Source organism: Pan troglodytes, chromosome 5 (assembly GCF_028858775.2).
Source record: "Pan troglodytes isolate AG18354 chromosome 5, NHGRI_mPanTro3-v2.0_pri, whole genome shotgun sequence".
Classification (NCBI taxonomy): domain Eukaryota; kingdom Metazoa; phylum Chordata; class Mammalia; order Primates; family Hominidae; genus Pan; species Pan troglodytes.
The window spans coordinates 33662866-33689308 of record NC_072403.2 but is presented as its reverse complement, the minus strand read 5'-3'; the positions used below and the strand labels follow the sequence as shown (position 1 = coordinate 33689308).

At 42.4% G+C, this 26443-nt stretch overlaps 1 protein-coding gene across 6 annotated transcripts; it reads right to left on the bottom strand.

Annotated features, from left to right (window-relative positions):
• Positions 1 to 1140: 1140 nt before the first annotated feature.
• LOC101059676 (transmembrane protein 225B-like) lies at positions 1141 to 26224 on the bottom strand. 6 transcript variants are annotated; one of them, XM_063812809.1, is made up of 7 exons: positions 25522 to 25989; positions 20351 to 20421; positions 17602 to 17705; positions 9773 to 9874; positions 9107 to 9317; positions 8765 to 8908; positions 6684 to 6969 (listed from the first exon to the last, which is right to left on the bottom strand). In XM_063812809.1, exons 5-7 carry the CDS (start codon positions 9312 to 9314, stop codon positions 6851 to 6853), a joined length of 471 nt encoding a protein of 156 aa, XP_063668879.1. In that variant the 5' UTR covers positions 9315 to 9317; positions 9773 to 9874; positions 17602 to 17705; positions 20351 to 20421; positions 25522 to 25989; the 3' UTR covers positions 6684 to 6850. The 6 variants fall into 6 exon arrangements, 3 of the variants coding, with proteins under 3 accessions (XP_063668879.1, XP_063668880.1, XP_063668878.1); XR_001718340.4 differs by lacking the exons at positions 8765 to 8908; positions 20351 to 20421 and adding an exon at positions 1141 to 1402 and having other exon boundaries at positions 6008 to 6969; positions 25522 to 26224; XR_010157931.1 differs by lacking the exon at positions 8765 to 8908 and having other exon boundaries at positions 25522 to 25975.
• Positions 26225 to 26443: the final 219 nt, after the last annotated feature.

The window sequence follows — 26443 nt, the reverse complement described above, 5'->3', positions numbered from 1 at the left end:
ACATATATATATATCTATGTGTGTATATATATATTATCTAAGAAAATGCCTGGCAAATTTTAAAGTGCCCTTTCCCACTATATCGGTTAGTACCCTTTTCTCTTAGAAGAAACTCACACTTTCCTTTAGAGCCATCCTTCAGAGAAACTCAGAAATTAGATATTGTTCTGGTAGTTAATTTGTTTCTATGTTGGATGATTATTGTCCTGATAGTTATGTTTCTAGGTTGAGATCAAACACCAAGATTCCACACTTGAAATTTATCTGATCCAGGTGGCAGCACAAATTGGGTCATTTTCATGAGCAGCCTCAGTGCTTTGAGTTTGTTCCTGGCCTTGAGAGGGTTGGGGATGTTGGGGCTCAGGGAAGGAAGCACCTTCTGAGAATGTTATTTGCAACCTCACAGCCAGAATACTCAGGTTTGAGAAAGACTAAGTTCCCACAGAGGAGAATAATTCATCCCTAGCAAAGGTTGGTTTTCTTACTTTTATTTCTGTCACGTGGATGGGGTAGGAAAAAGAGGATGAGTGGTTTTGTTATGTTTCGAAATGAAACTCCAGATGATATGGTTTGGCTGTGTCCCCACCTAAATCTCATCTTGAATTGTAGCTCCCGTAATTCCCATGTGTTGTGGGAGATAATTGAATCATGGGGGCAGTTTCCCCCAATCTGTTCTTGTGGTAGTGAATAAGTCTCACAGGATCTGATGATTTCATAAGGGGTTTCCCCTTTCACTTGGCTCTCATGCTCTCTTGTCTGCTACCACCTAAGACGTGCCTTTCACCTTCCACCATGATTGTGAGGCCTCCCCAGTCACGTGGAACTGTGAGTCCATTAAATCTCTTTTTCTTTATGAATTACCCAGTCTTGGGTATGTCTTTATCAGCAGCATGAAAATGGAGTAATTCACCAGATGACATAGATTTTACCTGAATCAGATCTTTCTGAAAACACAGCAGTCTGTTTTCTGTGTGGTCTGTTAGCTCAGTTGTTTAGAGCGTAGTGCTGATGACATCAATATTAGGGAATGATCCCTACAGAAGTTAATTTATGTAACTTTTCCTAATGGAAGGGCCAACTGCAACCTAAAGTCACCACCCAATGCACACCTCTGCCACAAGAGATTTGAATCTATTGTATCTGTCACTTGGTTTTATTATATTTGTCTGATCATTAGTGATGCTGAAAATTTCTACTCAACTCTAATTTCTGTTGGTTGGTTGTTTGTTGTTGTTGTTGTTGTTGTTGTTTGTAGACAGTCTTGCTCAGTCACGCAGGCTGGCAGTGGGTGATGCTCACTGCAACCTCCGCCTCCTGGGTTCAAGCCATTCTCGTGCCTCAGAGGTTGTGGTAAGCTGAAATCGTGCCATTGCATTCCAGCCTGGGCAACAAGAGCGAAACTCTGTCTCAAAAAAAAAAAAAAAAGACGCTAATAATTAAATTTTAGATTAATAGAAGCATATATTCCCTAAGTATGTAATTATAATTATTTTCATTTTTTGTTTCTCTACATAAGTACAATTTATAAATACAGATATGTATTTGTAGATATTAATTTCACATTTACATATAACAATAGCTACCAATTCATTCCTTAAACTATTTTTTTTTTTTTTTTGCAGCACACATCTAGTTACTAGGAATGCAGCAATGGGGGAAAAATATGTCCCCACTCTCCCAAGCTTTCTGGTGCAGAGGACCAGAAGAGGACCTCAAAGGTGTCTTGTCTTGTCTTTTCTTTGAGATGGAGATTTGCTCTTGTTGCCCAGGCTGGAGTGCAATGACACAATCTCGGTGGCTCACTGTAAGCTCCGCCTCCCAGGTTCAAGCTATTCTCCTGCCTCAGCCTCCTCAGTAGCTGGGATTACAGGCATGTGCCACCACGCCCAGCTAATTTTGTATTTTTAGTAGAGACGGGGTTTCTCCATTTTGGTCAGGCTGGTCTCAAACTCCTGACCTCAGGTGATGCACCCGCCTCAGCCTCCCAAAGTGCTGGGATTACAGGTGTGAGCCACCATGCCTGGCCAGCTGTCTTTTCTTTTTAAAGAGAAACAGAATCAACATTTTACATATACATATATAATATTTATGAGACCAACAAATCCCAAGATCTGCAGTCAGGAAGCTGGAGACCCAGGAGAGCCAGTGGTATAGATCCAGTTTGAAGGCCAGCAGGCTCAAAATCCAGGAACGGCCAGTGTTTCAGGTTGAGTTCAAAGGCAGAAATAAAACCAATGTCCCAGCTAAAAAACAGTCGGGCAGGAGGAATTCCCTCTTCTTCCTGGGAGGCCAGGCTTTTGTTCTAGTCAGGCTTGCAACTGACGGGATGAGGCCCACCCACATTGGGGAGGGTAATCTGCTTTATTCAGTTTTTTTTTTAATTAAAATTTTATATTTTTAGAGACAAGGTCTCACTATGTTGTCCATGCTGGTCTCAAACTCCTGGGTTCAAGCAATTCTCCCACCTCCATGTCCTGAATTGCTGGGATTACAGGTGCAAGCCACCATGCCTGGCACAGTTTATTTATTTAAGAGTTACACTCGGCTAGGTGCCATGGGTCACACCTGTAATCTCAGCACTTTGGGAGGCCGAGGTGGGCGGATCACTTGAGCTCACAAGTTAGAGACCAGCCTGAGCACTATGGTGAAACCCCTTCTCTACCAAAAATACAAAAAATTAGCCTGGTATGGTGGTGCAGACCTGTGGTTCCAGCTACTCAGGAGGCAGAGGCAGGAGAATCAAGCTTAGGAGGTGGAGATTGCAGTGAGCCATGATCGTGCCATTGCACTCCAGTCTGGGCAACACAATGAGACCCCCTCAAAATATAAATAAAAATTTAAGGCCGGGCGTGGTGGCTCATGTCTGTAATCCCAACACTTTGGGAGGCTGAGGCAGGTGGATCACCTGAGGTCAGGAGTTCGAGACCAGCCTAGCCAACATGGTGAAACCCAATCTCCACTAAAAATACAAAAATTAACTGGGCCTGGTGGCAGGTGCCTGTAATCCCAGCTACTTGGGAGGCTGAGGCAGGAGAATCGCTTGAACCCGGAGGCAGACGTTGTGGTGAGCCGAGATTGCACCATTGTACTCCAGCCAGGGCAACAAGAGTGAAACTCTGTCTCAAAAAAATAAAAATAAAAATTTAAATTTAAATTTAAAAATGTTAAACTCAGCCAGGCATGGTGGCTTACACCTGTAATTCCAGCACTTTGGAAAGTAGAGGTAGAGGGATTGCTTGAGACCAGGAGTTCAAGACCTGCTTGGGCAACATGGTGAAACCCTGTCTCTACAAAAAATAGAAAAATTGGCCAGGTGTGGTAGCACATGCCTGTAGTCCCAGCTACTCAGGAGGCTGAGGTGAGAAGATCACTTGAGCCCAGGAGGTCGAGGATGCAGTGAGCAAAGATTGTACCACTGCACTCCAGCCTGGGTGACAGAGAGAGAGACCCTGTCTAAAAAATAATATCAACAATAATATTAATAAGTCAAACTCATCCAAAAATACACTCACAGAACACCCAGAATATTGATTGACCAAATATCTGGGCATATCATGGCCCAGTCTAATTAACACATAAAATTAACCATCACAATAGTTTAGTGTAAGAGAAAACAAAATTTAAAAATAAAGAACAATTTTCACCAAACTTAGCATAGTTACAATGAAAGAAACAGATGCAATATTTTTTGCTTAAATTTTTTTTGCCCAAGTCATATATATTCAGATGGTTCAAAAATGAGAAAGTATTAAAAAGCATAGAAGAAGTCTTTGGCCTCTCCTTTCCCCCATTCCCTCAATTCCCCCTACCACTTCTACCATAGTTTTGCTTTTCTTTTTTGTTTTGTTTTGTTTATTTTGAGACAGGGTCTCACTGTGTCACCCAAGCTAGAATGCAGTGGTGCAATCATGACTCACTGCAGGTTCAGCCTCCTAGGCTCAAGTGATCCTCCCATCTCTGCCTCCTGAGTAGCTGGAACTATAGGTATATGCCACCATATCTAGCTAATTTTTTAATTTTTTTGTAGAGATGAGATCTATGTTGCACAGGCTGGCCTTAAACTCCTGGGTTCAAGTGATCCTCCCACCTCAGTCACCAAAAGTGCTAGGATTACTGGCATGAGACATCCCTCCTAGCTTACTTTAGTTTTTAAATGCATTCTTCCTGATTTTATGAAACTTGCAAATATGAACACAGTCTTATTTTACCTAACTTTTTACATAAAAGGTAAAATATTTACTAATTATTCTGCAGCTCTTTTTCTCAATATATTTTGGAAATCTCTATTTTATCGGTGATTAGTTACAAATAGCACATTTAAATTTGCATCTGCACAAAACAGGAGCTTATTTTCAAATGAGTTTATCCAACCAGGCAGGAGTACAATCTGCAAACTTCTTTTCCATTGCACCTCTAAACAAGGGAACAAGAACAAATGTAGATTTATTGGAACTCAAAGGAAGAAGAGAAAATGACATCCTTAATTGTTTTTGATCCAGTGAGAAATAAAACACTTTTTGCCTAAAGCAATGTGGTACTCAACAATACCTGAAGTAGGGAATTAGAAGCAGCTGGTGATCAAAGGAAATGTTACATTAATTCAACAAATATTTATTGACCTTTTTCTTCACACTGCAATATTTAGCTATCTATTTTCTTTAAGTAAAGGTGTTCAAGAAATAGCATTAAGTTTTTAAAAAAAAAGATACAAAAATTTTTAATAGGATAGCAAATCCCCCCCTGCCCCAACTTTGTTTTTTGAGATGGGGTCTCACTCTGTCACCCAGGCTGGAATGCAGTGGAGCAATCTCAGCTTACTGCAACCTCTGCCTCCCAGCTTCAAGCGATTCTCCTGCCTCAGCCTCCCAAGTAGCTGAGATTACAGGTGGCGCCACCACATCCAGATAAATTTCTTTTTTTAAATTTTTGTATTTTTAGTAGAGATGGGGTTTTGCCATGTTGGCCAGGCTGCTCTTAAAACCCTGAGCTCAAGGAATCCTCCTGCCTCAGCCTCCCAGAGTGCTGGGATTACAGGTGTGAGCCACTGTGCCCAGCCAAAGACAATCCCTTTTTAAAAACATACGCAACATATACACACAACACATGTATATAAATGTCTAGAAGTGTATGTGTATATATGTATACACACACACACACACTCACACACATATGCCACCCATATATATACAGTAAAATGTGCTTTACATGCTTAACAGTGTTTATCTTTGGAATGTGGGGGGAATATATACATATACTCAGTCATATTTTTAATATTTTTAAGCAAAAATATAGGATTTTTAAGCAAAAATCCTATTTAATGCCTTGGTAGCTCAAGGCTGCTGCTCAGAGTTCCTTACCTTGAACAGCAGTTATCCAACCTACAGTCCATATTCAGTATTAATGATGAAGGTAAAAACAGTTGAAAATCAGAACAGTTAACATTCCAGTTGATTTACCAGGATTCTATTAATTTGGTTATATAGACAGGAGAATTCTTCTGAAGGTGGCTACTCCCTGGTAAAAAGATGAACTTCCTCTCAGAAGGCAGTGGGGTAAAGAATTTAGGACAAGGACTCTGGAGATAGACTGTTAGTTTGGGCCTATCCAAATGGGTCTACTCTTTACCTAAGACCTTTAAAGGGGAAAAGTGCATGGACCTTGGAGCCCAACAGTCTTGTTTTCCAATTCTGGTTTTGCCACTTCCTCTCTCTAAGCTACAACATCTTCATTGTACTAACCCCTACTCTATAAAATAATTATGAGGAAAGACACACACACACTCCCACATACATTGTATGTCACATACTGCCCGATAAATAGTAAGTGCTTAATAAATATTAGTTCCTTTACCCTAAAGAGAAAACCATCCTCATCCTTTATAAGCCGCCTTTCATGAAAATATTCCTGCTTTATTTCCATAGCCTTTAAAATATTCTAGACACTTATTTCTTTCTCTCTCTCTTTTTTTTTTTTTGAGACAGAGTCTTGCTCTGTCACCCAGGCTCACCTGCAGTGGCATGATCTTGGCTCCCTGCAACCTCCACCTCCCAGGTTCCACAGGTTCAAGTGACTTTCATGCCTCAGCCTCCCAATGGGTGTGGGCCACCAAACCTGGCTAATTTTTGTATTTTTAACAGAGACAGGGTTTTGTCATGTTGTCCAGCTGGTCTCGAAATCCTGACCTCAAGTGATCTGCCCACCTATGTCTCCCTAAATGCTGGGATTATAGGCATGAGCCATGGCACCTAGCCCTAGACATTTATTTCTTTTTTGTTTGTTTTTTATTGTTCATTTGTTTTTTGAGATGGAGTATCACTCTCACCCAGGCTGGAGTGCGGTGGCATGATCTTGGCTCACTGCGACCTCCGCCTCCCAGTTTCAAGCGATTCTCCTGCCTCAGTCTCCTGAGTAACTGGGACTACAGGTGGATGCCACCACACCCGGCTAATTTTTTTGTATTTTTAGTAGACGCTTCTGGAGGGAAAAGGATTTTTTATCAAAACCTAAACTTTACAGACAGAGGAGGAGTTCTGTTACGGACAACAAAATACCCCTGCAGAATAGGAAGCGCAGTAAGGGTAGGATTTATGGAGATGATAGAAAAGAGGCACCTGCATAATCTAGGAGCCAAAGCATAAGATTGCCTATCTGCTTCTCTCTCAACACACACAATTCCACCCGTCTTCACTTTTCTCTGCCGTAAAACACATTTATTGTCCTGGGCTCTAGAAAAATGAGCAAGACCAGGGGAAGAAGTCAATTCTTTCCATAATCAGTGACACTAATCTTGGAGTAAGTGTGAGGGGCTGAGGCATCCCCAGTTATGGGTAGAGAGTCCTCTTCGGTGAGTTCACTCTTCTGCTTGGATCAATTTTGTCTTTTCTGAGGAAATAGTATCCATGTGGTTTGGTTGAGATGTTAAAACTCTGACAGCTCCACAGCACCAGGAATTGCGAAGGTAGAGGGCTCCTAGAAAACAGTAATTATACTGATGACTCAATGATGACAATTGCTAATTTTCAAATAGCTTAAGAGTCCAGGCACTAAAGTGTGAATTACTCATGTACATTTTTATCATCACTCTAAAGATGTCCAGACTAGCTTCATGGGCATGTTAACTTCTACAGTTGCAAATGGCCCTGCACCCAGAAGAGCCCCACAATTGGTTCAATGCTCTGCTATCACCATCTGGAGATTGTTAATAATTTTTGAACCAGAGACTCTGTATTTTCATTTTGCACTGGGCCTCACACATCATGCAGTTGGTCTGACAGAATGTCTTCAGACTTTTTCTGTTGTCAAGAAAAGGAAACAAGTCTTTCCCATACTCTGGATTCTATCCCTTTTTCAAGGTATGTTTGGTGCACAGGGATTGCTTCCCAATCCCTCTTCTGGTGTTCAGGTGGTAAAAGTGAAGTGCAGGGAAAAAAATCAAGAAAGGATTTTTTTTGGTCCTTTTTTTTTTGGAGAAGGATATATTTTTAAAAATAGGTCACTGAACAATAAGAAGTCATGTATGACTGGACATGGTGGCTCACGGCTATAATCCCAACACTCTGGGAGGCCGAGGTGGGCAGATCACCTGAGGTCAGGAGTTCAAGACCAGCCTGGCTAACATGCCGAAAATTCGTCTCTACTAAAAATACAAAAAAAATTAGCCGGGCTTGTTGGCGCTGCCTGTAATCCCAGCTACTCGGGAGGCTGAGGCAGGAGAATCGCTTGAACCCAGGAGGCAAAGGTTGCAGTCAGCTGAGACAGTGCCACTGCACCCCAGCTTGGGCAATGAAGAGACACTCTGTCACAAAACAAAACAAAACAAAACAAAACAAAACAAAACAAAGAAGTGATGAATGAGCATTCATGATCAGAAATCAAAGACAAAAAGGGGTAGATTACATGACTGGGTGTTGCTATAGCTTCCACATATATGAGACCTTTACAGAAAAAGAAATGAAAGACCAAAGAAATAAGCTTTTTTTTTTTTTTTTTTTTTTTTTTTTTTTTTGAGACGGAGTCTTGCTCGGTCGCCCAGGCTGGAGTGCAGTGGCACAATCTCGGCTCACTGCAAGCTCCGCTTCCCAGGTTCACGCCATTCTCCTGCCTCAGCCTCCCGAGTAGCTGGGACTACAGGTGCCCGCCACCACGCCTGGCTAATTTTTTGTATTTTTAGTAGAGACGGGGTTTTGCTGTGTTAGCCAGGATGGTCTGGATCTCCTGACCTCGTGATCCACCTGCCTTGGCCTCCCAAAGTGCTGGGATTACAGGCGTGAGCCACCGCGCCCGGCCCAGAAATTAGCTTTATCCACTTCCTGGGAGGTTAACTCTCCCTCTTCGGCCTCACAGAATCCAATGATCACTCACCACATAGCAGAAATAGAGCATAGCTGAATGAATTTATGAAGTAAGGAAACTTATAAGTGACTTTTGTTGGGTCAGGTCCCTGACTCACTTTCAAAATTTGTGTATAGTGCATAAGTAAGGAGAAGAACACAAAAGTACTTGTCAACCCCAAAAAAGAAGGGAGAGATCAATCTGCTAATTAGCTTATCAATACTTAAAGATTTAACTGTAGTATTATGATCAGGGAACCAAATTATTTCATCACCTCCCCTCATTCTTCTTCTCCCTCCTTTCAGACCATTTTTTCTCCTAGCTTCTCCTTTTCCCTTGTACCCTCCTGAAAACTTTTTAAGAGGCTAATTAAGCCTCTTCCACCCTCACCCCAAGGCCAAGACATTCGGAATTTATTCCTGCCTCTCTTTACCTGTGACAATGCAGATGGATGCACAGAAAATATACTGTTTCTGGGTCTCAGGGAATAACTGAGGGAAGGTCAGCAACAAAAAGTTCAAGCAGAATGAGAGGAGAAGGGCGCTAATCATAAAAATTCCACCCAGTATGAAGTAGGCTAAAGAGAGAGAGAGAGGGGTATAAGTTCTTTTCAGGGCTCTCTCTGGTTTCAGAGTCCCCCAGTTCTAAAGGTCACATAGTAAAGTTTGGTGGATGTCAGCAGGAAGAAGTAGTTGTGAGGGAAATGAGGGGAGGGAGCACTGAGGCTCAGGTTAGTAATGACATTTAGCCCTTCCTTTTTAAATCCAGGACTTACTTGGTTTGTGTTTGGGCATCCAACACATCGTCTTACCACTGCAGTCCATGAAAAGTGCACTGACAAGAACATTGGGATCTCCAGGTAGTTCTGTTTCTACCCAGGAAGAGACAAGGGAAGACCACCAAAGCAGTGTGGTAGCCGGGAAATTACAGATAAGGATCATGGCCCTGTTCAGTTTCTTCATCCACCACCCATGAAGAGGCATCGCCTAAGAAGTAAGTGGGGAAAAAGGGAGGAGTTTCTTTAAATTCTCTATATTTACTTCTCGCCCTTCAAAGACAATTCCTAATGATCCCTCGTTTCTAAAACTCTCTTAAGTCTTCCATTCAAGCCCCAATATCCTCTCTATAGTTTAACTCCTTATTCATTTAACAAATGCTTACTGCATGCCCATAATGTGTCATGCCTTAAGTTCTGTTATATTGTCTTTTAACTGACCCTAGTTATTATCCCCACCATTCTAGACTCCAGATTAACAGCACCTCCCCCAAATAAGTTTATCAGGCCCTTCCCCAGCTTGAAACTCCCCTAACTCCTTTTGATTACCTCTAAACATAATCCTTGGGGTAACATCCAAGCCCTTCCTTATTCTAGCCTCAGTCTATCTTTCCAGTTTTATTTGTCTGAGCATGGTGGTACACGCCTGTAATCCCAGCTACTCACGTGGCGGAGGCAGGAGAATCACTTGAACCCGGGAGGCAGAGGTTTCAGTGAGCTGAGATCGCGCCACTGCACTCTAGCCTGGGCGACAGAGCAAGACTCCATCTCAAAAAAATAAATAAATAAAATAAAATAAATAAATAATTTAAAAGTTTGTAAAGTAAAAGTTATAGTAAGCTAAGGTTAATTTACTATTGAAGAAAAATATTTTTTACAAATTTAGTGTAGCCTAAATGTAGTGTTTATAAAGTCTACAGTAGTGTACAGTATTGTCCTAGGCCTTCACATTCATTCACCACTCACTGACTCACCCAGAGCAACTTCCAGTCCTGCAAGCTCCATAAGTGTCCTATACAAGTATACTTTTTTTTGTTTGGAGATGGAGTTTTGCTCTATTGCCCAGGCTGGAGTGCAGTGGCATGATCTTGGCTCACTGCAACCTCCGCCTCCCAGGTTCAAGTGATTCAACTGCCTCAATCTCCCAAGTATCTGGGATTACAGGTGCCCGCCACCATACTGGCTAATTTTTTTGTATTTTAGTAAAGACGGAGTTTCACCATGTTGGCCAGGCTGGTTTCAAACTCCTGACCTCAAGTGATCCACCTGCCTTGGCCTCCCAAAGTGTTAGTATTACAGGTGTGAGCCACTGCACCCGGCCAGGTGTACCATTTTAAAAAATCTTTTATATTGTATTTTTACTGTGCCTTTTCTATGTTTCGATATGTTTAGGTATACAAATATTATCATTGTGTTACAATTGCCTACAATACTCAGTACAGTAACATGCTGCACAGGTTTATAGCCTAGGAGCAATAGGTTATAGCAAACAGCCTAGGTGTGTAGTAGGCTGTACGATCTAGGTTTGTATAAGTGCACTCTGTGAGTCTGCACAAGGATGAAATCACCTAACAACACATTTCTCAGAATGTATCCCTGTCATTAAACAATGCACGACTATTTAAATATGATTAAATGCATATTTAATACTAACTTTTTACTTTTACTTATAAGTAGCAAGGGAAAGGAGTGAATTATAAAACCTTTCGTTATAAATTCATATACATTCAGGAGTCAAGATGTAAAATGTATTTATTACTGTGAGCTGAAGAAAAAGAAGTTGGAAAACATTACTCTAAATGTTGGCCACATGAGGGGGTTGCAAAGAAAGCGTGGAAAAGAAGATCACCAGATGAGAGAGGACTAGAGAATCTTACGATAGATTATTATGTGATTTTTGGCACGTAATATGGAAGTTAGAAAAATTAGAACTGCATTTCTATTTCAAAATTCCTTTCATTCCTATCTACTTGTGTGAACACAATTTCTCATATCCATAAGAATGACAAACAGACATAGAGCTGATTTTGACCTCTGGTCTCATTCTAGCAGTGAAGAATATTCTGCCATGGAAATATGAATAAGAAAATATTAGTCCCAACGTGCACAGTGGCTCACGCCTGTAATCCCTACACTTTGGGAGGCCGAGGCAGGCAAAGCGCTTGAGCCCAGGAGTTCACGACCAGTTTGGGCAACATAATGAGATCCCCTGTCTCTATGAAAAATAAAAAAAAAAACTTTAGCTTGGTGTAGTGGCATCTGCCTGTGGTCCCAGCTACTTGGGAGGCTGAGGCAGGAGAATTGCTTGAACCTGGGAGGCAGAGGTTGTAGTGAGCTAAGATTGTGCCACTGCATTCCATCCTGGGCAACAGAGTGAGATGGTCTCAAAAAAGAAGGAAAAAAAGAAAAATAGAGAAACAAAAAGAGAGGAAGGAAGGAAGGAAGGAAAGTAGGGAGGGAGGGAGGTAGGGAGGGAGATGTTTGGGGCGGGCAGATGGAAAAGAATAGAAAAGAAAGAAAGAGGCCAGGAGCGGTGGTTCATGCCTGTGACCCCAGCACTTTGGGAGGCCAAGGCAGGCAGATCATGAGGTCAGGAGATCGAGACCATCCTGGCCAACATGGTGAAACCCTATCTCTACTAAAAATACAAAAAAATTAGCCGGGCATGGTGGCACGCACCTGTAGTCCCAACTACTCAGGAGGCTGAGGCAGGAGAATCGCTTGAATCTGGGAGGTAGAGGCTGCAGTGAGCCGAGATTGTGCCACTGCACTCCAGCCTGGGTGACATAGTGAGACTGTCTCAAAAAAAAAAAAAAAAAAGAGAGAGAGGGAGGAATGGAAGAAGAATAAAAAGACTGAATTCAAGTAAAAAAGAGAAAGATGGCCGGGCTTGGTTTCTCATGCCTGTAGTCCCAGTACTTTGGAAGACCAAGGTGGGCAGATCACTTGAGGTCAGGAGTTCAAGACCAGCCTAGCCAGCATGATGAAACCCCGTCTCTACTAAAAATACAAAAGTTGACTGGGCATGGTGGCGTACGCCTGTAATCCCAGCTACTCGGGAAGCTGAGGCAGGAGAATCACTTGAACCTGGGAAGTGGAAGTTGCAATGAGCCAAGATTGTGCCACTGCACTCCAGCCTGGGTGACACAGTGAGAGTCTGTCTCAAAAAAAAAAAAAAAAAAAAAGAGAGAAAAAGATGCAAAATATCTAATGTTAAAAAAAAAAGCTTGTTTTTTTTTTAATTTGATGATAGATTTAAATCACTATGGTATTTAGAAACCACTGAATACATTTAGAGGAGTGATGGAATACATTTTAAAATGTCATAATTCACAATATACCAGAAATCACATTTTTTACAACTGTTTAAACTTATGATGTGAAATTTTTAGATGTCAACTTAAAAATGTAGAAGTGGATACATAATTTTTCAACAGGATATGCTTTCAAAGTTTGAAGACCACTGCTCTAAAGCAGTTCTTACATGTGATGAGCTTCAAGGAGTCAGTCTTGCTAGTTGTGTGACATTGGGCAAGTGACATAAATTCAGCTGTTTCCTTATCTGTAAAATGGGGATAATAACAATACCCTATCTCAGTAGCTGTCCAACTTTGGCATTCATCAAAATAGCATGGAGGGCTTTTTAAACAGACTGCTAGGTCCTCACCCCTAGAGTTTCTGATTCAGTGGGTCTAGGGCCAGGCCCTAAAATTTGTATTTCTAACAAGTTTCCAGGTGATGCTGATGTTGCTGGTCCAGGAACCACACTCTGAGAACCTTTGGCCTATCTCATAAGTTCACTGAGAAAATTTAAAACATTAGTAGATAAAATGCTTAAACTGTACTGGGACATAGCGGGTGCTAATATGTATTAGCCAATATCATCAATTAGGACTGCATTCACTGTAACAGAAAATTCCACTCCAGTGGATTAAACAGGAAGAAGTCCTATCTCATTTAATAAGAGGTCCCAAGGTAAATCATCCAGAGGTGGCACTACTGTCAAGAATGTCCCCAGCTCCTGTCTTCTTGCTCAATTGCCTTTGTCCCATGGCTTTCATCATCACGGATGTATGATAGCTGCTGTTCCTCCAGGAATTCTGTCTGCATTCCTGAGAGGCAGAAAGAAGGGCAAAAATGCACAGGGCAAAGAATTGATGGAGTGTTCCAGCCAAGTTGCTCCCTTTCAAAAAATGTTTCCCGAAACCCCCACAGTGACGCTGACTTGAATCACAATGATCAGATCCAGGTCACATGTTACCCCAACTACAAAGAAATCAGAAAAAGAAATAATTTTTAGTTCTCCAGCCACTGTGGTGAAGGAAATCAAAGGAGAATGCAGTTTGAGACAGATAATATATTTCACTTGCCTGAAGGGTACCCATGAACACCAAGAAACTCGTGCAAAATATCAAGTGTATGTGTATTTTTCTGAAGAGTCAGTCCACAGCTTTCATGAGATCCTTAGAGTCCAAAAACAAGGGCTTTCAAGCCCTAGTTTCTTGACTTGAGGGCCTAAATGTTTTCACAAAAAGGATGTCTGCTCCTTTTCATCCCCTCTGTCTGCCATCACGTCAAATAATAAAACCTGAGGGCATGGAACTCTCTTAATTGCTGTATCCTTTCCTTTTTTCTAAAAAAAGATTGTGAATTCATTGTAAATGCTGCTTATACTATTATATACTTGTCTATAATTTGTACTAAAGTATATTCTTTGGTGTGTGTATTTTTTTTTTTTTTTTTTGAGACAAAGTCTCGCTCTGTCGCCCAGGCTGGAGTGCAGAGGCGCGATCTCGGCTCACTGCAAGCTCCGCCTCCCGGGTTCACGCCATTCTCCTGCCTCAGTCTCCCGAGTAGCTGGGACTACAGGCGCTCGCCACCACGCGCGGCTAATTTTTTGTATTTTTAGTAGAGACGGGGTTTCACCGTGTTAGCCGGGATGGTCTCGATCTCCTGACCTCGTGATCCGCCCGCCTTGGCCTCCCAAAGTGCTGGGATTACATGCATGAGCCACCGTGCCCGGCCTGGTGTGTGTAGGTTTTTAATGTGATTTCCCAAATAGATAATATACTTTTTTTTTTTTTTTTTTTTTTTTTTTTTTGTGAGACAGAGTCTTCCTCTGTCACCCAGGCTGGAGTGCAATCGCACCGTAATGGCTCACTACAGCCTCAAATTCCTAGGCTCAAGCCAATCTCCCACCTCAGTAACCTGAGTAGCTGGGACTACAGGCATGTGCCAATATACATAGCTAAGTTCAATTTTTTTTGTAGAGATGAGGTTTCTCTATGTTGACCAGGCTGGTCTTGAACTCCTGGGCTCAAGCGATCCTCCCACCTTGGACTCCCAAAGCATGTCCTTGTATATTTTCGTCCTTTGTCATTTGCATAAAGTTGGGGAGCAAGGAACATTAACATCCGAAATAAGTTGCTGTGTCCTGAATTTCAGCCTGGCAATAATACTTGGAGATTTGTGTTCTCTGACTGAAGAAACCAGAAGGGTTTTTAAAGATGAGAGGCAGTAACTGGATTTATTCTGGGGTGTCTGAAAGACTGACTAATTCAGGAGTAAAACCTAAACACTGAAGGATTTGCATTCTTCAACATATGACTTTCACTTAGTGGGAAGACGGAAGACTTATCAACAAAACTACTGGGATCATCTGGAATCTCACCCTGAAAACACTTAGATCAAAAGTACTAATTGTGAAGTATCAGCTGAACAGTGTATAAAACAGGTTGGAAATGAGTTCTAAAATTATTAAAATGTTAGAATTGAGAAAGTTTAAATCTATTTAAGAATAGCACATAGGTTTATATTCTGGGTAAAATGCATTTAGAAAGTTAACGTTTGCTACTCCTGACAGTAATGAGTCTGAGTTCAGTAGAAAGAGCCTTCCCATCTACAAATCAGCCAAGAGAATGTTCCACTGTGCAGAGAACAAGCGATTTACAAGAAATGGGGAATACTTTTTAAAATAACGAGCTAGGCTGGGCGCAGTGGCTCAAGCCTGTAATCCCAGCACTTTGGGAGGCCGAGGCCGGAGGGTCGCTTGAGCCCAGGAGTTCGAGACCAGCCTGGGCAACATGGTAAAACTCCATCTCTACTAAAAATACATACAAAAAAAATAAAATGTAGCAGGGTGTGGTGGTGCATGTCTGTAATCCCAGCTCCTTGGGAGGCTGAGGTACAAGAATCACTTGAACCCAGGAGGTGGAGGTTGCAGTAAGCCAAGATCGTGCCACTGCACTCCAGCCTGCGGGACAGACCAAGACACTATCTCAAAGAAACAACAACAAAAAAGAAATAAAATAACAAGCTAAAAAACTTTAAAAAGTCAGTCTTTCAATAAAATTAATTTTTGTTTTGTCCCAACAATGTTATATTTAACATAGTTTTGTACCACTTTTCACAGTGAATCATTTTTATTTTTTTAATATCTAACTCAAGCCCCAACTTTTTTTTGCAGTTGAGATAATCTGACTTTCAATCAGCAGATGTATTAGCTCCCTTATGTTGGCCTTAACCTCTTTATGGGTTAAGAAAATTTGGAAAAGGTAAATGGTCATTTCCAAGTTAGGCTCTCTGATGAGAAGAATTCCTGAAATTTGAAAATACACTGATCAAGTTCAGAGTCTCAGCTTTTGGTGTCTCTGCCCTTTAAACATCAAAAAAGAGAAGTGTGACAAATTGATTTTGGGCGGCCATAAAACCATGTTAAATGTTAATATGAATGGTTTCCTTAAATATGGAATTCCCTGCTGTCAAATGGGATGTTAGAAACTGGTTAGAAATTAGTCATATTTGCAAGCTCCCTTATTAGCAGATATCATGGGTTGAACTGTGTTCCACCAAAATTCATACGTTGAAGTCCTAAAACTTGGTACCTCAGAATGTGACCCTTATTTGGAGACAGCGCCTTTAGAGAGTTACAGTGAGGTCAACTGAAAGTAGGTCATTAGAATGTGACCTAACCCATCCTAATATGGCCGGTGTCCTTTTATAAAGGGAAAATTTGGATACAGACATACAAAGAGAGAATACAAGGTGAAGGGACATAGGAAAGAATGGCTATCTACAAGCCAAGCAGAGAAGCTGGAACAGATCTTTCCCTCATTGCCCTCAGAAGGAATCAACTCTACTGAAACCTTGATTTTGGATTTCTAGCCTCCAGAACTGTGAGACAAAGACACTTTTGTTGTTTAAGTCGCTCAGTTGTGATATTTTGTTACGGCAGCATTAATAAACTAGTACAGCAGGGATTCTCTGATGTCGTACAAGTTTTCTTTCACTCCTCCCATTCAAGCACTACTCTCTTCTTTCCCCATGTGAGGACACTGATGTACAAGAAAGGCTGAGCTGTAGCTGAAAAATTTCCCACTCTTTATGCCTATAAACTCTTTCCTAAATACGTGGCGTCTTTGATGTCAGAATCTCCCAAGTTTTAGCTTAACATAGAATGTGAGCCAAAGTGTTATATGCAACTTTCATTCTGTCATTGCTTAAAAGGAAGCTTCTAAGTCACAATATTTTCTTTCCCCTTCCTGCAAGCTGTGATTCTGTTTCACCCATGTGAACAAGGCAATCCTCAGGAGGTCCAAAAGCAGCTAGAAGAACATAGACCCCTGGAGAACTTTGTGGAGAAGGGCTTCTAGAAGTCTCTGGTTTGCCCTTCAACAGCACATTTATATGACAAAGAAAATTTTCTATCTTGCTTAATCATTGTTACTTGGTCTTTATGGTACTAATCAAATAAACATCCTAACTGAAAGAAATCAGAGTAGAATTAAGGACTGATAACTAAAGGGGGGGCCAAAGTTTACACACACCTACCTAGATTATTCCGAGAGTCTTTTGACTGATTTTACTGTTTTTGGTCTTCTCCCTGTTCAATGCATTCTCCATATTATAACTATAATCTAAGACATAATCTGGTTATACTACCTGCCTATTAAGAAACCACTGCCTAGAGTTGAGTTGTATTGTCTAATACAGTAGCCACTAAAATTCAGTAAAAATTCATTAGTACTAGCCACATTTCAAGTGGTTTTTTTTTTTTTTTTTTTTTTTGAGGCAGGATCTATTTCTGTCTCCCAGACTGGAGTGCAGTGGTGCAAATACAGCTCACTGATGCCTCGACCTCCCAGGCTCAAGCAATCCTCCCACCTCAGCCTCCCAAGTAGCTGGGACTACAGGGGCATGCCACCATGCCTGATAATTTTTTTGTATTTTTTGTGAAGACAGGGTTTCATCATTTTGTCCAGGCTAGTCTCAAACTCCTGAGGTCAAGGGATATGCCTGCCTCGGCCTCCAAAAGTGCTGGGATTACAGGCGTGAGCCACCATGCCCAGCCTCAAGAGTTTATTAGCCACATATACATAGCGATTACTGTGTTGGACAACACAGATACAGGATAAAGTTCTATTGGACAGCATTGGGCTAGGAGATGCATGTCCAAGCCACCCACATGTCCTGTAAAGCTTTCTCTGCAGACTTACCTGCTGTCGCCATAAACTTAGTCAAGGCCACCATGCTGTTTCTCAGCCCTGCATTTGTTCATAATGCTGCTGCCAAGGAATTCTCTCTCCTCCACCTTGTCCACCTAGAAAACAATTCATTTTTTTTAAGTATTACCTTATTTACACATACACCCAAAAAACCCCAGAAGCATTGAGTAGTTCAAGAATTAATTTTGAATACATCTTCCCTTTTATCTACTATCCCTACAAAGATTAGCAGATCCAGAGAAGGGTCTTCATTTTAAAAATAGAAGTTTTATAGCTTAACAAAAAAACATAATCCAATTAAAAACTAAACAAAAAACTTGAATAGGCATTTCTCCAAAGATATGCAAATGCAAAGAGATACACGACATCACTAATCACTAGGGAAATGTAAATAAAAACCACAAAGAATACCACTTCACACCCACTAGGTCACCTACCTTTAAAAAAAAAAAAACCCAAGCAGAAAATAACAAATGTTGGCAAGGATGTAAAGAAATTGGAATCCTTGTGCACTGTTGGTGAGAATGCAAAATAATATAGCTTCTATGGAAAACAGTATGGCAATTCCTCAAAAAATGAAAAATAGAATTACCATATAACCCAGTAATTCCTTTTCTGGGTATACTCTAAAGAATTGAAGGCATGTAGGCCAGGCACGGTGGCTCACGCCTGTAATCCCAGCACTTTGGGAGGCCGAGGAGATGGATCATGAAGTCAGGAGATCGAGACCATCCTGGCTAACATGGTGAAACCCCATCTCTACTAAAAATACAAAAAATTAGCCGGGCGTGGTGGTGGGCACCTGTAGTCCCAGCTACTCGGCTGAGGCAGGAGAATGGCATGAACCCGGGAGGCGGAGCTTGTAGTGAGCCGAGATCGCGCCACTGCACTCCAGCCTGGGCGACAGAGCGAGACTCTGTCTCAAAAAAAAAAAAAAAAAAAAAAAAAAAAAAAAAAAAGAATTGAAGGCAGGATCTCAAAGAGATATTATAACCAAAAGGTGAAAGCAACCCAAGTGACTATTGGCAGATGAATGGATAAACAAAATGTGGTATATACGTAGAGTGAAATATTATTCAACTCTAAAAAGTAAGGAAATTGACATGCTACAACATGAATGAAGCTAGAGAGCACTATGCTAAGTGAAACAAGCCAGTCACAAAAAGGCAAATACTGTATGATTCCATTTATTTGAGGTACCTAGAATAGTCAGATTCATAGACACAAAAAGCAGAATGGTGATGTCCAGAGGCTGAAGGGAGAGGGGAATGGGGAGTTCTTTCTTAATAGGTATGGAGTTTCAGTTTTATAAGATGCAAAGAGTTTTGCAGCTAGATGGTAGGGATGGTTGCACAACAATGTGAATGTACCTAACAGTACTGAACTGAACACTTAAAAACAGTTAAGATAGGCTGGGAGCAGTGGCTCACACCTGTAATCCCTGCACTTTGGGAGGCCGAGGTGGGCAGACCCCGAGGTCAAGAGATCGAGACCATCCTGGCCAACATGGTGAAACCTCGTCTCTACTAAAAATACAAAAAAAATTCGCTGGGCGTGGTGGCATGTGCCTGTAATCCCAGCTACATCGGAGGCTGAGGCAGGAGAATCGCTTGAACCCAGGAGGCAGAGATCGTGCCACTGCACTCCAGCCTGGTGACACAGCGAGACTCCATCTCAAACAAACAAACAAACAAACAAAAAATGATTAAGATGCTAAATGTTATGTGTATTTTATTACAATTGATTTAAAAAGGTCCATATTTAAATCTCATTCCGAAAAAGGTAAGTCTTGAGCAAGCCCTGACTCTACCAGAACCCAGTTCACAACCACATCCTCAAACACCCCACGTTCTTTTTCTTTTTTTTTTTGAAGAGACAGAGTCTTGCTCTGTCACTCCAGCTGGAGCACAGCGGCACAATCATAGCTCACTGTAACCTCGAACTCCTGGGCCGAAGCAACCTTCCACCTCAGCCTCTGGAGTATCTAGGACTGTAGGTGCAAGCCATCACACTCCACTAATTTTTTTTTTTATTTTTTTAATTGAGGGAAAGAGGGATGGGGTGGGTGTTCTTGCTTTGTTGCCCAGGCTGGTCTCCAACTCCTGGCTTCAAATGATCCTCCCACCTCAGCCTCCCCCAAAGTGCTGGAATTAAAGGCATAAGCCACCAAGCCTGACCTATCCCATATTCTTAAAACGTACCCCATGATCCTGCTTTTCTAAAGAGAAGGCCACACATGCACAAAAATGCATGCAAGGAACGACCAGCCTGGCCAACATGGCCAAACTCCATCTCTACTAAAAATACAAAAATTAGCTGAGTGTGGTGGCATGCGCCTATAGTCCCAGCTACTCGGGAGGCTGAGGCAGGAGAATCACTTAAATCCAGGAGGCAGAGGTTGTAGTGAGCTGAGATCGCAACACTGCACTCCAGCCTGGGTGACAGAGCGAGACTCCGTCTCAAAAAAGAAAAAAACAACAGAAGTATGAGAAGATTCATAAAAAGACGTTTATGCTTGTTTAAATAAGGCTGAAGAGAAATGGAAAGAAGGGTAAGTGTAAAGTGGCGGTTAAGAGAAAAGTCTGCTGGGCAAGAAACATCTCATTCATCTATAGAAGGGTCTTGCAATTCCTGAGTAGATGCATGTGACTAGTGGTGTGCTAGGCAGGGTCTAGCCCAAGTGAAGGAGATTGGGGCAGCTGCCATGAAGCAGGCAGATCCTGGAAAGGTGGGATATTACCTAGGACTCGACTCTGACATTTGCTACAGCATCACCTGGTCTCCTGATCTCCCTTTCTGAGCAAAGCAGGTCTATAAAAAGAGAAAGAAGTTATCAGGAATAACCTAGTGCTAGTTCTGCTCACCCAGGCCAACTCCCATAAAAGTCATTTCTGCACAATTCAGCTGCAAATAAACCTTCTCTCAATATATAAACACCATCCAAATCCACCACCCGATACAAAGTAGAGTAAAGGCAAAATGCTCAACAAGGTGGCAGGACCAATATAAATTTAAACATGAATGGAAGAGTGGATATGTTTACAATATGTTAGCTCATCATACAACACACAAAAAAATTTTTCTTTTCTGAGACAGGGTCTTGCTCTGTCACCTCGTCTAGGCACCGTCGCAGTCACAGCACACTGCAGCCTCAACCTCCTGGGCTCTAGCAATCCTCCCACTTCAGCCTCCTGGGTAGCTGAGACTACAGGCACACACCACCACGCCCGGCTAATTTTTTTTTCTTTTTTTTTTGAGACGGAGTCTCGCACTGTCGTCCGGGTTGGAGGACCAATATAAATTTAAACATGAATGGAAAAGCGGATATGTTTACAATATGTTAGCTCATCATACAATACAAAAAAAATTGTTTTCTTTTCTGAGACAGGTCTTGCTCTGTCACCCCGTCTAGGCTCTGTCGCAGTCACAGAACACTGCAGCCTCAACCTCCTGGGCTCTAGCAATCCTCCCACTTCAGCCTCCTGGGTAGCTGAGACTACAGGCACACACCACCACACCCAGCTAATTTTTTTTCTTTTTTTTTGAGACCGAGTCTCGCACTGTCGTCCGGGTTGGAGTGCAACGGCGTGATCTCGGCTCACTGCAACCTCTGCCTCCCGGGTTCAAGCAGTTCTCCTGCCTCAGCCCCCCGAGTAGCTGGGATTACAGGCGCCCGCCACCACGCCCGCCTAATCTTTTGTATTTTTAGTAGAGATGGGGTTTCGCTATATTCGCCAGACTGGTCTCGAACTCCTGACCTCGTGATCCGCCCGCCTCGGCCTCCCAAAGTGCTGGGATTACAGGCATGAGCCACCGTGCCCAGCCGCCCAGCTAATTTTTAAATTTTTTTGTAGAGACAGGGTTTCGCCACGTTGCCCAGGCTGGTATCAAACTTCTGAGCTCAAATAATCCACCTGCCTTGGCCTTCCAGCGTTGGGATTACAAGTATAAACCATGGCACCCAGCTAAAATGTGATTGTTAATCTATGTTCATCTGACCTAAAGAAATGTGACACTTTAGGAAAAAACAGACATTAGCTATTTAATAAAACAAAATTTTTCTCTGTAATAGTATTATATACAGGGAATGAAGGAAAAATATGTTTCTTCAGTTATATGTTTACTGTATATATATATGATTATGTGTGTATATATTTATATATAAAGCTATATATATAGTTAACTGTACATATATAATTGTGTGTATATATTTGTGTATGTATATATGATACATACACACAGTTATTCACTGCATTGTTTGTGATGGTGAAAGATTAGAAACAACCTAGTGTCTATCACCAGGAAATGAGTAAAGCCCAAGTGTTCATCACCAGGAAATGGCTTAAATATATTATGGTATATCCATATACAAATGAAGACACTGTATATTAATATAGAAATCTCTTAAGATACAGTGTTGTGAAAAAAGTTGGAAAGTATGCCACCTAACAAATAAATAAGAGTGAAAATAGCCGGGTGTGGTGGCTCACACCTGTAATCCCAGCACTTTGGGAGGCCAAGGTGGGCAGATCACCTGAGGTCAGGAGTTCAAGACCAGCCTGGCCAACATGGCGAAACCCAGTCTCTACTGAAAATACAAAAATTAGCTGGGCCCAGTGGTGCACGCCTGTAATCCCAGCTACTCAGGAGGCTGAGGCAGGAGAATCGCTTGATCTCTGGAAACAGAGGTTGCAGTGAGCCGAGACTGCACCACTGCCCTCCAGCCTGAGTGACACAGCCAGACAACCTCTCAAAAAAAAAAAAAAAAAAAAAAAAAAAAAATTATTCTATCATTCTTTTTTTTTGCAGCAGCTTCCAGGAAGTCAGCTTTCTTCTCCTTTCACTAGCTTTTCTCTTCTTCCCTCTACCATAAGCACATACATACAAGATTACTTTCAATGTCAGTAAAAATATTCTTTTAAAAGCCATTTTTTTTTTTTTTTTTTTTTTGAGACGGAGTCTCGCTCTGTCACCCAGGCTGGAGTGCAGTGGCGCGATCTCGGCTCAATGCAAGCTCCGTCTCCTGGGTTCACAACATTCTCCTGCCTCAGCCTCCTGAGTAGCTGGGACTAAAGGCGCCCGCCACCACGCCCGGCTAATTTTTTGTATTTTTAATAGAGACAGCACTTTGGGAGGCCAAGGGGGGGCGGATCATGTGTTAGCCAGGATGGTCTCGATCTCCTGACCTCGTGATCCGCCCGCCTCGGCCTCCCAAAGTGCTGAGATTACAGGCGTGGGCCACCGTGCCCGGCAAAAGCCTATTTTGAAAGAGGTTTCTTATTTTCTTATTTTTTTTTTTCTGAGACAGGGTCTCACTCTGTCACCCAGGCTGGAGTGCAGTGGCGCGATCTCGGCTCACTGCAACCTCCGCCTCCCGGGTTCAAGTGATTCTCCTGACTCAGCCTCCTGAGTACCTGGGATTACAGGTGCAGGCCACCATGCCTGGCTAATTTTTATGTTTTTAGTAGAGACGGGGTTTCACCATGTTAACCAGGATGGTCTCGAACTCCTGACCTCATGATCCGCCCCCACCTTGGCCTCCCAAAGTGCTGGGATTGCAGGCGTGAGCCACCGCCTGAAAGAGGTTTCTTTTAAGAGTCTGTTTTTACCAGCCAATGTCAACTTCCTTCCTCTCATGAACTCTACCCCTTCCTGGCTAGATTCTGATCATCCTGGTGTATTTGTCACAGACCCAAAATACAAATCTCTAGTCAACAGTATAGAGCTCTTCATGGCTTCCAAAACAAGGCATATTTCCTTCCTAGAATGTTCCTTCTCTGGAATCCTCGTGATTCACTCCTCATTCCTTAGTCTTTGCTTAAATAATGGTAAAGTCTTCCGCATTCATCCTATTTAAAACTCAACACCCATTCCTCACTCTACCCTACTCCATATTGCCCTTCTCTGATTTCTTTTTCTCCACAATACCATCACCTGAGAAACTGTATTTTCCTCTAGAATAAACTCCACAAATATGGAGATGCTTGTCTTAAATGAATAAAGCCATGTCTATTCAAAACCAATTAGTCAAAATTAGTATCATATTCTTGGTTACTATTTTTTCATAAACTGTCAATTTGGTGTAACCTGGTTCTCATATCCCATTCCCCTTTTCTAGACATTCCTTTAATCAACATACTACTGAAGCTTTCCTTTTCTTTGTAATAATTTAAAAAACCCAGGTCTTTGTGATTGCAATGCTTGCTAGAGGCATCATGCAGGAAATGGCAGAAAACGGGTCCTCTTATATGCTGAACCAATAGTTCATGGAATGGTTGTGGGGGGGTCACAGATCTTGTAATCTGAAGTGCCCCATTGACTTAAAAGTAAAAAACACATGGCTGGGTGCGGTAGCTCACACCTGTAATCCCAGCACTTTGGAAGGCCGAGGTGGATGGATCACCTGAGGTCAAGAGTTTGAGACCAGTATGGCCAACATGGTGAAACCCCGTCTCTACTTAAAATACAAAAAATTAGCTGGGCGTGGTGGTACACACCTGTAATCCCAGTTACTCAGGAGGCCGAGGCAGGAGAATCGCTTGAACCTGGGAGGCAGAGGTTACGGTGAGCCAAGATCGCGCCATTGTACTCCAGATTGGGAGACAAGAGCGAGACTTCATCTCAAAAAAAAAAAAGTATAAAACACAGGCTTTTATGTTATACAGACATGAATGAAAATCCTTGGTTCTGTCACTTACTAGTTGTGGGATGTTGGACGTATTACCAGGTTAAACCCTCTAAGCCTCAGCTTTACTGTGGTTAAATGGATATAAAAATATCCAGTCTCTCTAACAGAGTTGTGAGGATTAAATAACAAAATTTGTAAACCTATTTAATAGTACTGGGCATACAATTCCTCAATAAATGTTATTACAATCACTGCGACAGAACAAAGATCACTGGAGGAATATTTCCAAATCGTTAGAGGTTTTAAGATCATCACAACTGTAATCCCAGCACTATGGGAAGCCGAGATGTGTGGATCACTTGAGCTCAGGAGTTCGAGACCAGCCTGGCCAACATGGTGAAACCTCGGCTCTACTAAGTAGCCGGGTGTTGTGGCACACACCTGAAATCCTAACTACTTGGGAGGCTGAGGCAGGAGAATCGCTTGAACCCGGAAAGCAGAGGATGCAGTGAGCCAAGTTGGCACCACTTCACTCCAGCCTGAGTGACAGAGCTAGACACCATCTCAAAAAAGGAGCACCACTGAACTTTGTAACATTAACTGACAGAAAAGACACTAGACACTAGAATTCTATGAGCCCCCAGCAGTGTCAGAAAATCCTCTTACATGGATTTTGTTTTTTGTTGAAGAAAAAAAACTTCTTAAACAGAGAAATATTGCTAGATTTCTTAGATTAGATAAGGATAAAATGAGAACTATCTTATTCTACTCGTTCCTTGTATTATTCAAGATTCAGTACCCTGATGGTAAGTTTCATTCAGCGAATCCAGCACACATGAATTAAATGCTAGTTAAGGTACAATGTCTCCAACAGGCACGATGTCAGAATAATGGTTTCTGTCCATCAGAACAAAGGATGAGATGCGCCTCTTGGATTTGACTGTAGCCCAATGGTCATCATAGCTGGCTGCACATTAACATTATCCAGGAAATTTTAAAGCTCTGTAGGTGATTCTAAGGAAGAGGAGGACTGAGAGGCCGACTGTTAAGATGCACTGCTACTGTCCGATGAGCACACACTCATCCATAACGTTACACATTTCCTATTCACCTGATGCCCAGAATCATCAAACAGTGTATTCAACACAGTCATGCCATTTCTGTTTTCCAGGTGACTATCCTCCACAAGATTCTGTTATCCAGAGCAGGTAAACTCCCTAGCATCTGTCGCTCAAGAACTTAAATCCCTCCCTGCACCCAACCCATCAACAGTGACTTATTACCATCCACAAGTCAGGCTGCTTCCCGATGCACCTTTTCTCCTGGGGAGTGCCCAGACGAGCGCCATCTGCTCCTGGGTCAGAGGAGTCCCTGCAGAGTCATCGACTTCCTCCTTTCCAAAAGCCCCGTAGGTTGCACTGGAGTCCCGAGGCGAAGCGCCGACACTTCATCTGCCTGTCACCTCCCGATTTTTGCAATGAGTTTCTTCTGAACAAGAATGTGTGCCCTGGAAGCCAACTCAAGTCCCAGACCTAGGTTTCTCGACATTTCCCCAAGTCCCACCTGCGTCAGGTTGTAGGCTCCGGGGCCAGTCCCTTTCGATCCGCATCAAAAAACCTGGCGATCCCCTTTGGGCACAAGAGCTCAGGGCTTTGGTCCCCGCGATCGCGGAAGCCCACTTCCAGAAAAACTCGACCACTAACAGTAAGCTTCAGGGGTAGCAAAAAGGGGCAGAAGGGTTTGCATCCCCTGGCGTCATTTCCGGGTCCGCTCTGGAAACCTCGGAGGTTTCCGTGTCTCTGTTGTTTATTCCAACTGTTAATGCTCCATGTGCCTTTGACTCTCCTCACCTTCCCTTCTAAACACACGGGGAAGAAAGGTTCAGGTTTCCCAGAGAAATTGTGGGGAAAAACCTTTAAATTATATATACAAAGGTAGACAGAATAGTACAGTGCATCCAATGTACCTGACACACCTTCAAGAATTACTAACTCGGCCGGGCGCGGTGGCTCACGCCTGTAATCCCAACACTTTGGGAGCCCGAGACGGGCGGATCACAAGGTCAGGAGTTCGAAACCAACCTGGCCAACATAGTAAAACCTCGTCTGTACTAAAAATACAAAAAACTAGTTGGGCGTGGTGGCGGGCGCCTGTAATCCTAGCTACTCCGGAGACTGAGGCAGGAGAATCGCTTGAACCTTGGAG